The sequence below is a fragment of the Falco cherrug genome, chromosome 15 (assembly GCF_023634085.1).
Source record: "Falco cherrug isolate bFalChe1 chromosome 15, bFalChe1.pri, whole genome shotgun sequence".
Classification (NCBI taxonomy): domain Eukaryota; kingdom Metazoa; phylum Chordata; class Aves; order Falconiformes; family Falconidae; genus Falco; species Falco cherrug.
The window spans coordinates 1760482-1777861 of record NC_073711.1 but is presented as its reverse complement, the minus strand read 5'-3'; the positions used below and the strand labels follow the sequence as shown (position 1 = coordinate 1777861).

The window sequence follows — 17380 nt, the reverse complement described above, 5'->3', positions numbered from 1 at the left end:
CAAACTCTTCAGCTGTACCTGCTTGTCTTTTATCCAGTGCCTCAAAATCTGAGACGTGCTTGTTGGTGAATGGAGATAAGGATCCCAGAGGTTCTCAGGGGACAGCCACCTTTGTGTACCAGGAAAAGAGGAAGTGAGTTGTTTGCTGCCACGCTCCTCTCCAGTGCTGCCTGCATTTCTGTGGTGCTGCAGGTCTGGAATTTCCTGTGCATGTAGTGTTCCCCGTCAGCAACAGGATGCTGTAGACATGGGGACTTGGGGTGTCCAAAATACAGAGGGATCGATTGCTATGTTTCCTGTCCCGAAGCACCATTTTTGGGCCGTGGCGAGTCATGTGAGCTGCATTTTTTCCTTTTATCTCTCGTTTTGCCACAAGTGTGAGGTCCTGGGCTAATGTTTGAGTTGTGTTGGCAAGAGGAGGCCAGAGAACAGCATATCTCTGGCATCTTGTGTGGAGGAAGGGGGTTCTTCTAGGGCTTTTTTGAGAATCTGTCCTGAAAAAATAGCTATAGTGGTGTATAGCTGGAGACTACACTCACAGCCAACTCCAGAGATTCAGATATCCCTCAGTACTGCCAGAAGAGAGTTTTTTCTTTGCTCCCAAACTCATGAGGTGTGCTCCCACCTTCTAAATGACTCTCAAAAGTTGGACCGCTGCTTTTGGATCCTAAAACCTCCAGAAATTCAGCCTGCTCCAGTGAAGCCTGGGACTCAACCCACTGGGAGAAAAAGCATTTGTCTTATCTAAAGGCAATAGAAATTTTTTTATCCTGTGGCTGTAGCTAATAATTCCCAATTAAGCTATACCAACAAAACCACTTCTTTTCCTTGTAACAACATCACACATGTAAGTTCCAGCAGCATAAAAGCATATTTTTTAAGAAGCACATTCGCTAACAACATTTTGGTAAGGAAGATTTTTGAAGTGCTCTGTATTGCTTTGTCATAACCTTTCAGGACAATAATGGTAGGCAGTGTTAACAGCTGAAGATACCCCTCCAAATCTAGAGCTGAGGTCTTTGAGATTTACTGCACTGCAGAATTACAAAAATTTAAGTATAAAGGCATAAGTGCTTGGAAACATGTTTTGAGGTCCTATAGCATGTGTTGAAGCCTGAACTCAAATTTTGTCAAAATAGGGAAGCTGTTTCCATTTCTAAGCTGTCCTTGGAGCAGTGAGAAGCACTTTCTTTCCCAGGAGTGTTGTGTCAGTGCTGTAGAGCCAGACACCCTCTTGCCAATCTTCTCTGGCTCCATCAATCTTGTGCTTGTTTCTGCACATAGTTTGAGCAGATGGACTGGGATGTGGACCCACTGCAGCCTGAGAAGCTGTATCTACTCTTTCTTATTCTAACCACCAACCGCTGGAATATCAAAACATGGACACATACAGTTGAAAGGAAGATGCGAGCATTTTTCCTGATAGTAGTTTGCTGACCTGTCTGTCTTTGGTTTGGGTTAGTGGGTCCCATATCTCTCTCCTGTTCTTGTTTCTTCATCACAGCTACTATCTTGGCATCTGTAGATGTCGGTTTCTCTGCCAGGTATCACTGCCACTTAGCATTAAAACAAGTAAATGAGCTTTCCATTTCTCATCTGAGAAACGCTGATTTATTCTAATTGCAGGATTCATGGTATAACCTGGGTTGATTTGTCTTTTAATATTCTAGTTACTGAGCAGACACTAAGCATGCATAAGATCAGCACAAAACTTTACCAAGCCCAGTATCCTGTGACAACAGGAGCCCATAGCAGGTGGTTAAAAAATAAGGGCAAAAAATGGGGTACTTGAATTCTTTTTTTCTTGCTGAACCCACTCAGCTTCCGGAGATCTTGTTTAGGCTGTATTGCCTTGGTCCTCAGGTGAAAGGTAAAAATAGCCACCTGATAGCCTTCATTAATGAAAGAGAGAAAATGATGTTACAAGGAAGCAAAAGAGCTGACTCCTCTCCATCTCTCACAGAAGAGCCTTTGCACCCTTCTCCATCTCTCACAGAAGATTTGCTGAGAGCTTCATTCTGCATTCCTTTTTTACACAGCAGGGCAGGAGGACAGCCGGTTCTAATGCCCAGCAGTTTCTGCAAGTCGAGCAGTAGAGCCATCCCGATCGGTCACACCGTGCAGGTACACAGTCCAGCGCTGCAGCAGGCCTGGTGTGGAGCGGCCACGCCGCTGCTACCATCGAGTGATTCATAGCTGGAGAAAGCAGGCTGGTAGAAAACATTTGCCAGTCCCCCAAAACCAAGCCCGGTGAGCCCCACCGACCTGTTCCAACACCTGTTTGTCAAGCCAGAAATATCAGTGGAGTACAACAGTGTTTGCTGCAGTCCCTCCCAGGATGATGTGAGCTGGGAAGAGGGAAGGTAGTGCCAGAGGAAAAGGCTTGGCCAGTGTGCAGTTTCTGGCACATTTTTATACACGTGCCGAGTATCACCCTTTGTGGCTTCCCTTCCTTTTGGGTGTATTTGTTAGGAGAATCGTGTGAGTAAGAAGCAAAGTTTCTGTTTAAGCAATAAACGGAGACGTTGTTTCTTGCAGGGCTGGCGCGCGGTGCCCACAGTACGTGCCAGGCGGAGCTGGGGTGCGTGACAGGAGTGGAGTTTAGTCCTGCACCTCTGTGAGCTTCAGTCCTCCCTCCAGACCTTCCCGAGGATCTTTCCTATATGCTCCTGAACTCTGCTTATTTCTGTAAAAGATCTGTGCTGGGGGACTAATCACCTCTCGGTTGTGCTGCTGGACAGGTAACAGCTCCACAGCTTCCAAACACCTCCATTATGTGACAGCACGTAGCTTATGTCTACTTCTGCCTTTGATTTGCCCTGGATCAGAGCCATATCAAACTCTTGGAATAGTTCTTTTCCACTGCTTCTCATCCTCTACTTGCTTCAGTTTTATTTTGTCCTGGAATAGGAAAGAATTTACTAAGTAGAGGAGAGTGTCAAATGCAGCTCTGAATTGCAGTCAGCAAGGCAGCTGTGGGTTGAATTTTCCTTACTCAGATACTGTAGGTAATGAAGCCACGTGGCTTCTCTACATGCAGGTCCACAATGCTGTGATTTCTTTTTAACCCAAAGTGGCCAGATTACAGGTCTGTCAGCTGTGCTCCTGCAGACTACAGCCATGGCTCCCACCTTTAGTATAAAGATACCCAAGTGTTTTGAGGCTCTTCATGGATATCTAGGACAACGCTACAGTTTTCATTTCTCTCTAAATAGCAGGGTCAATTAAATTTGCGTGGGAAGGGGGATGTGGGAATGATAAGAAAAGAGGTGGGCTGTCTGCTCATGGTGAAAGCTGAATTAATGTTTGGGAGTGTTTGCAAAAGGGAGAGGGAGCCTTGGGGTAATAGCAGAGAGCTTGTTCGCAGTCCAAACTGGATGAGGAGTGGATTTGCAGGAGGTAGATCTTCGGCTGAGACAAGCTGAAGGAGTAGGCTTTGCCAAGAAGCAATGCTATGAGATCAGCACTCGGCATTCCTTATGGGCGTGTGGCTTCACAGCAATATTGCAGGGACAAGCCCACCAGCAGATAATAACAACCTAATTTTAGATTCACAGACTCCTGAATAGGGTTGGGCATTTTTATTAATGAATAGCAGAGTCGCTTAAGAATCCAGGTTCAGCAGATAGTTTTGGCAAGGAAAGAATGGAGGGTTGTAAAAGCTGGAAGTTGCCCTTGATTTTCTCCTCTGAAAGGACAACTTGTCCCACAGTTTACAGGAAAAACTTTAGAGAGTGAAAAAAGAAAATAAACTTTTCCGATAAAATGTAATCAGGTGCTGAATTAACCTGGGTTCTACTAATCTCAGAACAGTGGGTCCATTTTGAGGGGATTTGCTTTCTTTTGGTTTTTGTGGTGGTTTTTTTTGTTTGTTTACAACTAAAAAAAAAAAAGTCTTGGCAGAATCTGAAACAACCAATTTCCACCCCACCCCCCCACCCCCGACTCCTGGCTTGTTGTTGGTTGTGGTTCAACTACAGCACTAAATGATCACTGTTCTGCAAATTCCTCACCTCAGAGCATCTCTGAGGTTGTACATCCAGGAGTTTCTCCTTGCTGTTTTACTGTGGTCATTTGAAGGAGGTGCCCAGCTGCCATCAGAAGCAAGAACTAAGTAAGATGTTCTCTCTGCTGTGTCCTGGGGCAATAGCAGATATCTCTGCCAAGTGAAATTTGTCAGAGCACTTACGTTATACTCCCATTTGACAAAAATACTAAGGTTTACCCAAGCAGCCTCAGCTGCTCTGAGTTCTATAGACTCCAGAAGGTCTGCCCCACCTGAGTGACTCTGGGCACTTTTGCTAAGGTCTCCTCCACCACTTTCCTCACAGAGCTGGAGGGATGCATCTGTTGTGGCCAGTCTGAAAACTTACTGTTGTGGAGAGCACACCCATTTGATTTTTCCTATCCTTGATACTGAAGGTACATGGCATGGGGAGAAATCACAACCCTGGTTATATATGCCCCAGTCTCCCCATCCTCCAGGCTCTGTGGCCATAACGTTGTTGTGATGCTCTCCCACATAACTTCAAAGTTTTTATATCAGATCTACTATTCTGCTTTCCCCCTTTTTCATTTCTTCCAGGGGCTTGTTGCATTCAAACAGTGACTGAAGTGGAAGGTGCTTCTGAGAACCATGATGTCCCTGGGTGTCAGTAAAGGTAATTTTTTTCCTCGTCCCAAGCTGTTGGGGATCTGTCCACTGTCATGGCTTTCCTTTGCCTTCTTTGCTCAGTTTTATCTGCAGTAACGTCTCTGCTCAACTCCCTCAGTGCAGTGTGCCCAAGGGTACAGGACACCTCTTCCTTGTCTGGGACCTGCTCCAACCTGCAGCTCCAAAATAACATGCATTTGGCTATCATTTCAGTGTCCATGAAGGTATAGAGATCTGAAGAGCTTATGGCCTGACTGATGTTTTGAGATGAGCAAAAGACTAATAAACTTCCATATTATTCTTTTTTCAAGATCCTCCTTAAAACTCTCTGTCCTTGAAATGTCTACTGAAAATACAGCAGCGATCAGCAGCCAGTACAGCAGCTGACTAGGTTGGCTTCCCTTTATCCATGTACCCACACCCTCTTGTTGTCTCTTCTAGAGATAAAAAACAAAAGTCTGTGGGCTGGAGACCACCCTTGTGCAGCGTGCAATAGCCATACAGTAATGAGAAGACTGCCTTTATTATTAATAAACTCCTAATAATGTCTTATTAACCAAGGAGTGTGGAAAAATCATACTGGGGCTACAAGTTGCCCTGAGTTGTCCCAGGAACATGCCCAAGGTGAAGAATTCTGTGGCAGACTGAGATGTAATTTTTAAGCAACAGATGCTCACAGGACCTTTAGGTGTGAATAAAAGGGACAATGCTTCCAAATCTGTAGGTAAGCTGAAACAGGAATATGAAGAAGAGTGGAAATGCCTTACTCATTTCCATTAGGTAATAGATTTAATTTTTTAAACTGAAAATTAAATTTTAGTGCTAAGAAAAGCAGCCCTTCCCTTTCCAGGTGCTCCCCATGAAGAGTACTACTGCTGGTCCCTAAACTACACCCTGGCGTAGATGCGGCCCTGCATAACTGTGCCTTTTAAGTGCTACTGATTCCACCTGAGGAAGAACATCCTCTTCATTGTTATAGCTGTTTTCCTTAGAGACTGTCCAATGTGACCAATTTTTTTTTTTTTAAGTAATAAAATCTTACCCCTACTATGTAACATATACCTGAAGTATATGACAGTGTGTCAGAGATTCATCAATTCACTGCATGTCAGCTGCTCAGCTGTAACTATTTCTGGGCAGCCTTCTGGCCCATCATGAGCACAAGATACAGAGACATAGATGACCTTCCATTCCTGGTAGCTAAATTGAATTATTTCACGTTTGCCACAGGCTAAGAGTGTACAGGCAGGCAGTTTCCTTGGCTTGGATGATAAGAAGTTGTAAAGCTGCAATAACTTGTTGGTGTCTCTAAACTCCTGAGCTGTATTGGTCCAGGTGTGACAAGGAGAGCAGGCTTGACGTTTTCAGCCCTTACCAGTCATTTCCAAAATGGTAAAAGATAGAAGATAGTTAGAAATACATAGAAAAGGAGATTTCCTTATCTGGTCTTCATCCGGGTATTTCCCTGGCTATTCATCAACAGCTATCTCCCTCAGAAGAAAATGCTGGATGGGGAAATTCACAGTTAAAATGTCTTTTTTTTAAAAAAAAATAGTAGCCAGCAGCAATCAATTTAGTCCAGCAGGACTTTGGCACTCCAGGATGACTGATGCCCTTCACATCAGTCACCTGCACATTTCCTTATGAGAAACTGCTCCCCCTTCCCCAGCCTCCCATCTCCTTCCCTGCCTGTTCCCAAAACTTTTGGCTTTAATACTCCTTCCCATTAACCTGTGCTTTTCCCACCCAATATTTTTCCCACTGGGAGGACTTAGCAACTCCTAATCCATGACCTTCTGCTATTTCCTACATTTTAATTTTATGTTTTAATTGCCATTGCTGACTTTCTCAGCCAGAGGACGTAGGTGTTATTTGTGGCCTTGAACAAAGACAAGGAGCAGAATGAGGATGGTGGCAGATTTGCTGTTGGACAGTAAAAGAGAGACCACACAGGCTAGGACATTTCCAGACTCGGGCCAGAACCACACCACTGGGGAGACATGGTTTGAGAATATGTCTTTGAAACTGAGCTTTGTAATGGAAACGTGGAAATGAGGAACCAAAGGACTTCTCCAACTCTGACAGGCCACCAGAGAAAGCTGACAGTCTGGTGTTGCATTTTATGGCTTAGTTCTAACCCCCAACTCTTGGCTCAGCTTCATGCTCCAGACGTATCATCCTCTCCCACAAACCAGAAAAGCCTCATGCTAGAGCTGATGTGATGGGAAATGCTAGAGGGAACTCGGTGCTTTGTAAATCTATGACTAGACCACCCACTGAATGTCTTGGGTCTTCCTGAAAGAGAATGTCTCCTTAATGTTAAACAGTCCTCTGAAAGGAAAGAAGAAACTATGTGAGAGGACGTGATGCATCAGCATAAATTGATCCTGAAGTCTGGATGACAGCTTGTTTCCATCTTTCATTAGAAGTGGCAAAAGACTCATTCAGTGTTTGGATCTCTGACTGAAAGGAGACTCGTGCTCCTCGCTCTCCGAGATTTACCCTGGCTCACCTGCTGATACTATGAATTCTTGCCCTTTCTCAGCAACCCTCCTCCTCTCTCCTTTCTTTCCCTCTGCCTCTCCTAGGACGTGTCATTCCACCCACGGATGAAGACCGCAGGAGGATCATTAAGCAGATGAAGGTTCGCACCACCCTGAAAGGAGATAAGAGCTGGATCCACCACCATAACTCAGACTCTGAGGATGAGAAAAAGAGCAGCCCGCTGTAAGTGTGGCCACTGAGGAACATTCCTCTTCTCCTTTCCCTTTCCCTCATCAACTTCCCGTGGGTACTCTGTTCTCCAGCCTACAGAAGCAGCACATGCGGTGCTAGCATGTTTTGGGGTCCCCGTGATGCCAGGCGATGGTACTGCCAAAGGGAAGCGGTGCTCCTGTTTATTTTTGTTAAATGCAGCCTGGGGAGAAGCTCCGAGAAACAGCCTTTCCTGGGAGCTGAGAAGCCAACAGCACAGGCAGATTTGAAGTCTCAGGAGAACTCTGAAATTTTTTTGAAGCCAGATTGTGTTTCACCATCTCTCTGGCATGACAAACGAAGGGGCAGACCTCAATGGGAGGGAGTTTAAGTGATAAAACAGCCAGGTCTGCAGCTCCTGCAGCTCACAGGGCTTGTCATGCAGCCAGCCTGGTACCAGGGAACGCCACAATCTGGACCAGCTTCTCTTTATTTAGAAACAAAACCAAGCCCAAATTAGTCTTAGCAACTCTCCCCAAAAATGTCTCGCCATGTTCAGTAAGATCAGAAGTTAATTATGTTACTGTGTTTTCTCTTTACTCAGGTCTGGACAGGCCAGTGGGGGATCCACAGCCTCAACGCCTATTGCTCCCCAGAATGACAGGTATTTTTGGGGACCCATCCTGTTGCTTCCCTTCTGTGTTATCTCATGGGGTCCGTGCGTGCTTTCACTGGTTTTTCACAAATATGTGCTCTTTCTGCACCTCCTCATACCCTGCCGCAACTGGGTTGAAAAATACAGAGAGCCTGCATTGGTCAGTGTAACATCTTACAAACTGTCACCTGGTAGAGAGCATGGCTTATCTGCTGCAAAGTCCAGATGGATGAATGGATGGTTTGATGTCTTTAGTGCAGATGAATGGATGCCTTCAAGCTCACGATCTCACAAGATTACTGGTGCACATCAGCTCCTGTGCTGGCACAACTGTATGCTCTAAGCCTGGGGGCTCCTCAGAGCAAGCGAAACCCTGGGTGGGAGCGGAATTTCCTTCAAGGCCAGAACATGAGGGATCTTCAGAAGCCCAGGAGCTTGTAGGACTAGTGTCCTGAAATGTAAAACTGTTGGAAAGAGCTTAGTTGCATGTGAGAACTCTTTGCTAGCTGCAGTGCCATTGCTGGGAGAGCGTTGTCCTCTCCCGTGAGCAGTTTCCTGCTTCCTCTCCTTTTTCTGTGCCGGCTCTTGTCACTTCTTGTTGCAATTAGACAGGATGGTTTCCCTGCCATGCCCTACCTCTTTCTGCCTCCCTCTGCAGCATAGTGCTTTATCAGGCACAGGATAAGTAAAAACAGGGATGTTTGTGACACTGGAAATGTGGCATCTGAAGGGGCATCTTCACACAAATGTGTGAGGCCCTCAAGTTGAAAGAAGGTGAGTGACAGGGAGTCCAGGACACTCAGGATCTTCTCAGTTTATACTTCAAAGGAGAGGCATTTATATGACAAGCTGGACAACTTCTCAGCTTCCTTACAGTTCTCATTCAAAGCTCAGGGAGCAGCTAGGCAATAGGGCTGAGAAGGTCTGCACCCTGCTGGTGCCTGCTCTGAGGACACCGAAGAAATGAGAGCTTGGGGCTGCGCTCAGCACTCATCCTCCAGCGCATCCCACCTGGAGAGCTCCAGAGCTAGGCTGGGCCTGCAGTGAGCCTGCATTTCTGTGTTTGTGAAGGCAACTGGTTAAATTTGAGATTGACTGCCACCTCAAGCATGTGGTGATGGGCAGTGTAAACCTGTGTTCCTGTTAAGCTCTGACCTGATGGCTGACCTTGCTTGGAGCAGAGATCTGCTGAGCTTTCTTACTGAATTATCTTGGTCCTAAGGGCACTTGGGTAGACAGGAAAAGAGGAGGTGGTATCTGCGCAGGGGTGAGGTGAGACTGTCTGAGCTCATTTGATGGGAACCAGGTCCTTGAGGCCCATCCTGGTTCCCACCTTGCTCTCAGGAAGACATGTCCAAGACAGCTTAAAACAAGTTCCAGAGATGCTTGCCTTTGCCCTGGTGCCAGGGGCCAGATCCCCACCTGACAGTATCCCTTTCCTTTCCCTCCAGGGTAGCTATGCCACACTCCCTTCCTGAGAATGGACCCTCAGAGAAGTCAGTGTGAAGATGATGTTTTCCCGTGATAAAACAACCGGGATCTCTGCTGTATCTAATTTCCCTGCTGTGTGCCATGAATCTGGGGGCATAATTTTGAGCCAGAAAACACTAATGGCTAATTTTAATTGGCTAACTCTAAAATTCACTTTTCTTATAAAAATCTTTTATAGCACTTCTTCTGATGATTTTTCATTTTTAAGGAATCCAAGCTTCATTTTGGTGCAGCAGCTGAGGTATCACTCAGGGCCCATTTAGCCAGATTTTTGGCTTGACAGCCACGTGAACGTTTCCCTTTAATACTGGTGCTGCTGCTGTTGGTTTTCCTCATGTTTCTTAACTTGCTAATGTCTGTTCTTTGCATAGGTCTTCTGCCCACAAGCCTCAGTCCGGTTACCTCATCAGGTTCGTATAGATTGGCATATATTTGGGCTGTAGGGGAAGAACGTGATCAGGAGCAACAAGCATGAAAAATATGGCTCTCTCTTGGGTTCTCCTATTAGTTAGGAACATTACAGTGCTCAGGGAGCGACTTAGTGAAGAGATAGTCTTGAAAATTTTGTTCAACGGGTAGTTCAGTAATGTTAACGGGAAATCAGATCTTCCCTGTATGATACAATGACCACGGAAGGATTATTGTGCTGGGAAACCATTCCACCACCCTTGTGATCACAGCACCAGTGATGGGGCTTGTGTGCTTCAGCTTCCTCAGACACATGGGTTGCTGCCCACAGAGACTCTGATGCCACCATAATCCTAAACAGGTTGACAAGCTCTGTGATACCCTACCCAAGCCTGTGCACAAGCTGATTTTAGAATCAGAATCAATTTTACCATGTTGTCTAAGGCCAGGAGATAGTAAGATGGGACTTTTTCCAGGTTGACTGTCCCAAGGAAGCACCTTCTAATTCTTGGGGTCCTGAGCCAGTACCTTCTTCCCAACAGGACACACAGCCACTGTTGGGCTTTAGAGTGGCTGCAAGTATCTTAATTTTAGTTCCAAACTCTGTCCAGCAAAAAATGTAACATGTCTCTATTCCTGTCAGAGGGGTGTTCACAAGAACCATTGATAAGACCTCTTCTGTGCCAGATTCTTCATCTTCTAATGAAGCACAGAAAAGGTACGTGTGTGTCTTCCTCTTTTTCGTGAGAATGGACTTCTAAATATTGTGCAAATTTCTAGTCATCCTCTTACCTTGGCCAGTGCTTGTGGGCTTCCACTGAGCTCCACTAAATCCCTGCTAAGTGTTGGAAGATGTGGCTGTTCATTTGACAGCTCCACTCAGCAGACACAGCAAAAAGACAAGGCATCGGAATTCCCTATTTTCCTCACCAGGGCATGGAATGGCAGTTGGCTGTGAAAGTACTCACGGGTTTGGGTTTAATTTAGCAAACAGTTTTGAGTGGGGGACAAATCACAAGGAGGCCTTGCAAAGCTGTAACAATGCATTTTGAGGTTTTTAATGTGGTTTGGTTGTTTGTTTTGAAACCTGTCTTGTGAGAGGCACTTACTAGATCTTACTAGAATTAAATGTAAGTAAGCAAGCAAGCATGGCTCTGGTCTAAGCAGATGCTTTGTAGCACCTCATGGTGAAACCTTTTGAAACCCCATTTTATCATCTGTTCTGATTCATCTGGGGAGAAGGATGATGCCACAAGGTGACCCCTTCCTTCTCACTGGCTGATTTTGGGATGGAGCAGCACCGTCCCACAGAAGGGTATGCCCTCTGACAGTGTCTTTCACAGTGGCCCTGGGGAAGCAAAGCAGACCTCAGATCCTAGCCTTAGGCTGTGAAAAGATGGCAAACGCTGCCCTTTAATTAAATAGATTTCCCTGAATTCAGAGAGTGGATATTTGGGGTCACCTGGTTTTCCCCCCATCACGTGGAACATGGGGTCACCTGGTTTTCCCCCCATCACGTGGAACATGAGCTCACCTGAGGAAGAGGGTGGTGAAGGGTGAGCACTCAGAAGGGGGATGTTAATAGATGTGATTGTGCCATCTGCAGCGCTTCTGCGAAGAGACACAGCCTGTGCCGTTCTTCCTCTGGCTACAGGATGACCACTGAGGATTACAAGAAACTGTGAGTGTGCAAAGGGGAGCAGCACTTTCTGTCCGTGCACAGGCTCAGCAGCACCTGAGCCTCAGTGATGAAGTCGCCTGCACATGGATGCCCATGTCCAAGACGGCCGGGCAGGGCTTCATCAGCTGAGCAGTGCAGAGCTGTCACTAGGAGCTGAAGCAGGTCCCGGTGGTACCTCCAGGCCTGTGTGGCCCATAAGGTGTTCTTTGAACTGGTAATGGCCTTTGTGTGGAGTGAATCGTATCACTTGGTAGAAATTACGGCAGAAACTGGAGGATGCAGCCTGGGGACTTGGTTTACAGCATTGCTGGCCTTTCTGAAACCAGGAGAAAGGAGGGGCCTTGTGGCAGAACAGCACTGCTGACATTTCCTACACAGCTTTTTATGTTCAAAAACTGTGGCTCTAATCTGAAATGCAGCTGAGCATTTATTATGAACCAGCTCTATACTTAACACCTATGCTAAAAACCCCAAAATTCTATGTGGACATGTACACCCCAAAGCACATGAAAAATACGAGTGTCTTCCACACTTGTGTGCAACACTTCTAGGGTCTGAACTCATGCCCACATGCCCTACCCTTGGATTTACCTTGGGTTTTGCTCTGCAACAGGCTACAGAGGCAGTTCCCTTACCTGGCTCTCCCCTTTCTGTTTCAGAGCTCCGTATAACATCAAGCAAAAATCAGTGGACTTGGATGAGGATGATGTGCCTTTTACTCCAGATGAACATAAAAAGAGGTAAGCCCTCCAGGTAACTACCTTTTTCTTGGAGGGGCAGTGACAAGTGGACTCACTTCAGTTATACTGTTCATTACTGGGAGGGTCAGTTTGATGATGGCTGAGCCATTAGGGCTGATTACAATAAAATAATAATAAGCAGATATTTCTACACAGCACGCATCTGTGCCCACAGGCGACTGCACTCCCAACAAAATATAATTAAAAGCCTGACGTGATTCAACCTGACAGCATACCCCAATTAATTTGGCAGCTGGAAATGGTTGTGGAATCCATCAGCTCTGTAGTGCCTATGCAAAAAGATAGAGATGTACAAATATCCTGGCAGTAACAGGCGGAACCCACCTCCCACAGCCTACATGTGCACCTTTGAGTCTGGACCACTCGGGGGCTTGCATCTAAGTCCAGATCCAGAGAGGTCTGTCCTTCTCATACCCGGAGTGGAATGTGTTTCGTGGTAGATCTGCATCTGATGCAGCCAGCGTCTTTGTTGCTTTCAGTTGAGTTTCTGATTTTGTATCTTTTCCTCAGATACAAGATTTTACAACTGAAAACTTGGTAATTTGCCCACTGGCAATGAACCAATACAAGTGCTTTCAGAGATCTGCACTCCTCCCTTGGTACATCTAGTGGTAGATACATGTGTAGACACGTGCATCCCATGTAGCACATCAGCCACAAAGCCTGTGTCCCATTGTTTTGTCCTGCAGTACGCAATATTGCAACAGTCTAGGTCTTGAAAAGGGGAGCTCCCTCTGCCCTCCTGGAAAAGGAAGTATTTTTTTTTTCTGCCTTACACTTTACATGCACGGTGAAAGTGCCGTGGCCCGGCATGAATGACACTAAAGAAAAAGATAAAGATACTGTTATTCCTCTTAGTTCTGGCTGGATTTCCACTCCCCAGAGCACAGGAGCTCTGTCAGGGTTAGCACAAGCCTCCACTGGGGTGTTCACCTGTTGCCTCTTCAAGGCTGCAGCCTGCAGCCACTAACAGCATGAGCAGAATGTGACCCCTTTCCTCCCTTCTAGGACAGAGGCAGCCAACAGTGTCCTGAGACGCACTGCCAGCAGGGAACGTGCTTACGTCCTCTCAGCAGCCAAGAAAAGCAATGGGTGAGTCTTCAGTGTGCAGGTTCGGGGAAGGAGACAGGGAAGAGGCAGTTGAAGGCAGTCTTACAGGTGTGGCAGCCTGACCCAAGGCTCTCTGAAGGTCATGGGTGCTTTTTCAATGAGTGAAGACATAGCTGCTGTTTCCCTAGAAGTACCAAGGATTTCTGCAGGTTTCTGCAGAACTGGGGAAATCCTCCAAGAGCCTTGGGAAGTCTTCCTTACTGAAATTTCAGGAAGAGAAAACCCATGATAGTCCCTAATTCCCTGAGGCCCACAATCAAGAATTCAACTTTCGGACTCAGTATGACTCTCTCCAGTATTGTTGCATTCAAGGGGAAAATCAGAACCAATACAAACTGTGTCCAATATGGATCAGCTTTTTGCAACAGAGTTTGGCTTTATATTGTGTCTGAACAGTAACTAGATTTAAAAGATCCTGATCTCAGGTGCAACTTCAAAATAGTTCTGTGGGGAAAAAGAGCAATAACAGTAGTGTGTGGATGTGTTACAGGAATGTGAAGGATGTGTAGGAGCCACTGGTGCTCAGGGCTTTGTTGTCCATCTCTTTCCTGGGAGGGGAAAAAAAAGCAGATTTCCAAGGTCTGTGATCTCCCAGGAATCATGATAGTGATTTTTTTGCAGCTTGCTTTCACTCTAAATCCTTTTTCCTCTTAACATAACTCAGTGTGACACAATGAGGCACCAGGAGGTTGCTTGTGCGGGAGGAAGCAGGGAGGGGATGCACCAGAATGTGCCCAGAATGAGAGAACTGCTTAGATAGGACTTTACGGGTGTTGGCACTGGCTGCTGGTTCCTCTCGTGCAGTATGGTGTGGTATGGAGGGAGGCAGGTTTCTGTGCAGGAAGAAAAACAGCCATCAGGAAAGGATACAATTAAAAAGGCCCTTTGGGGAAGCTTCTTTACTTCATGTTATAACTAGCTGCTCTTCCTATTTTTATTCCCTCTGCTCTGTAATTTGCACAGGTTTAACACACCTGGTCACGGTCAGCTCTGCCCAAATGGTGTTACGTGACCCCTTAAATGCCTTGCACCATATGGGTCAGTTACAGGTTAGAAACTGTGGGAGCTGCCCCTGCCCAAGGTGTATCTTTACCTCCAAACTTCTAACGGTTGCCTTCATGCTTCCTTTACAGCAGCCCAACACAAGAATTTCCACCCTTGTTTGCCAAGAGGTAGGTCACTGACCCTCTGGAAGTACCGCTGGCATCATGCATCTGTGTTCTGTACCAGGGCTGCTGTTAAATGCTGGGATAGGAGACCCCCAGGTGTTCCAAAGCAGAGGAGGGACACTTCCTTTATAAGTTCTGGGTTGAATCACGCTGGCTTTTGAGAGCCCACAGTGTTGTAAACACCAAGAATACAGTAGTGACGATGCTTTGGGTTATGGGCAACCTGAAACAAGGAGAGACTCGTTCACTGCCTTTATTTTTCCGGGGGAGGCTGGCTCCAGCCAGCAGGATGCGTGCTCTTCAGGCATCAGGCATTTAACTTCCAAAGCAGTCAGTGTGATAAGGAAATGATGCTTAAGGCGCTCTCTGGAATTGAAGCATTCAACTAATGCTGTTTGTAAAGTGACTGTGATGGCAAAATGCCACTGATCTCACTTCGTTCAGCCAGTTGAGATGCTCACCAGTAGCAGAGCAGAGGGAGCATGAGGAGCAGGAAAAATCTGCCTCTAGGGGAAACAGAAGGAAAACATGGCTTAAGGGAAAACAAGAATAAACTGGCTGAATTAGCTGGCAGTGGGGAATAGGAAACAATGTGGTATTTGTCTCTCTTTTTGCCTTTTGAAAGAATTGAGATAGAAGAAGAGGAAGGACAGCAGAGGAGGAGTCCAACTGTTTCTGGTTCATGCAGGTTCACACCGGATGACAACAGGTATTTACCTCATCCTGGAGTCGTGTGTTGACTGCCTTTGATTTTAGGGCACATTGATTTGTCATCTTTGCTGGTAACTGCATTTTTCTGCAAGGTAGCAGCTATATGAACACAACTAGAGATGGAGGTTTTTCTCAGAAAATCCTGGTGACCCCTTTTTTGCAAAAAGAGAAAGATCCAAAATGAAAAATGACATCAGCTAACTTGGTGAAACAAATGGGCAGGCATGGGGACAGGGCCAGAGTGTCAAAATGTACCCAGCTGACAGCCCTGGGGCGTGAGAAACTGCATTTAACCATGGGCCAACTCTAATGTGAGTGGTATGGTGTAAACCCGCCTCTCCCACTCACACGCCATAGCCCAATCAGTCCTGTCTTCACAAGGTGCTCATATGCCACAGGAATGAGCCTGGCGGCACTGCTGGAAAGACAACTTGCAGGAGGAGTCAGAGCCACCATCAAGCAGCCATCAGATAGTAACGATTTTCTTTTACTAGCAAACTTGGCTGCGTGAACTGACCCCATCACCTAGACATGAAATACTCAATATCTCATTATTTCCAGTCCCCTGAGCCAGCTCTCTGTTTTCATTAGACTTTAGATTTAATTATTCTACTGTGATGGCAACAGATAGGTGTGACCGGAGAGGTTTGAGAGGTTCATTATCTTTAAATTGATCTTTGCTTTGATGGGAAATGTTAGCCTCGTTTCAAGCCCCCAGACCCTTTCACAGGCTCCTGTGAAACCCAAGTATACGCAGAACTGTACGGAGCAATGACAAAGTGCCTTGGTGCGCAAGACCTGGGGCCAGGCTCTCTCTGGTGTAACGGGGCAGTAGCGACACTGTCCCTGAGTCCACACTGGTCAGAAGCAGCTGGCACATGGTGTGGGTCTGAGTGAGACCAGTATGCAGAAACGTTTAGCTGAAATGGAAATGTTTGCCCTAGGAGGGAGAATCCTTCTCTGTTTTCAAGCAGATTCATTTAATTTGGGATTCAGCCCTCTCTTCGCGCTCTGAGGGGTGGCTTGGTGCCAGGCAGCAGCATTATTAGCTTCTCAGCCACTCTGGTCCTTAGTGGGCCCAGCAGGGAGCCCAATAAATGGGGCCTTTCAGCCCAAATTGCTTTGTTTTCAGGATGAAGGAGCTGCCTCATGAATTTTGGTAGCAATTTTGTGCTGTTGTGGTGCAGGTTTGAGGCAGGGCTGGGAAGCAGTTACCCTCCTTTCCTCATGTATTACATACGTGCACAACAGTGCAGTCAATTTTGTGAATGCACTGAGCTTTCATCTATACATTTGGGGAAGGTGGGTTTTAGTGCAAACTGAAACACTGGGGACAGAAGCAGCTCCAGCTGTGTTAAGTAGGAAAAGCCAGTTTCTAAAGACCGAGTATTTCAGCAGAAAGGCAGATACTAGTCATGTCAGTGCAACAGCGTGTAGGGACAACTGCGTGAGTCCCTGCACAGCAGGGTTTGGCCTCACTGCCCAGGAAACAGACACCAGAGCTGGGGGCCAGAAAGCAGGATGTGTGTCCCCCCAGGAGAAGGCACCTAAAAAAATCTTCTATCTTTAATGCTTTGTTACTTTTTTTTTTTTCCCCCTGTCAGTACTAATGGGCTAAGAAAAGCCACCTCTGGGTCTTCCTGGAATGAGCCAAAGACAACAGCAGTGTCTCCCTCCAGGTAAGTGTTACGGCACAGCCAGGATGTCTTGGACATCCTTTGCAGCTGTACCAGCCCACATGTAGGTGTAGGTTAGAGATTTCTGTGGGCATCCCTCTGGGAGGTGAAATGAACGACATTTGTCAGCCTTGTACATGGGACACTTTTCTTAGATGAAGGCAGCTGCTTTAAGAAAGGTTTTATGTCTGAAATCCATGTTATATCCAGCAAAAGTGCTCAAAACTTGAAAGGAAAAAACCCATGCATGCTGAACTCTTTCTTGCCAAATATGTGTAGGGGAATAATTTTCAGTTACTTTCAACTTTGATTGAATTCACGACTATAGTATAAAAAATGCTGAAACGGTTTTCCACAGTACTGCAGGAAG

At 46.2% G+C, this 17380-nt stretch overlaps 1 protein-coding gene across 1 annotated transcript in view; it reads left to right on the top strand.

The window, feature by feature from the left end:
- ZNF185 (zinc finger protein 185 with LIM domain) overlaps positions 1-17380 on the top strand; it is a 49287-nt gene that overhangs the window by 10605 nt on the left and 21302 nt on the right. The window contains exons 2-12 of the mRNA XM_027809317.2: positions 4586-4661; positions 7243-7381; positions 7953-8012; positions 9866-9904; positions 10546-10620; positions 11509-11583; positions 12243-12323; positions 13353-13436; positions 14588-14626; positions 15249-15332; positions 16939-17013. Coding sequence (XP_027665118.2) covers positions 4637-4661; positions 7243-7381; positions 7953-8012; positions 9866-9904; positions 10546-10620; positions 11509-11583; positions 12243-12323; positions 13353-13436; positions 14588-14626; positions 15249-15332; positions 16939-17013 — 776 coding nt within the window. The 5' untranslated portion in view covers positions 4586-4636. The remainder of the gene's footprint in view (positions 1-4585; positions 4662-7242; positions 7382-7952; positions 8013-9865; positions 9905-10545; positions 10621-11508; positions 11584-12242; positions 12324-13352; positions 13437-14587; positions 14627-15248; positions 15333-16938; positions 17014-17380) is intronic.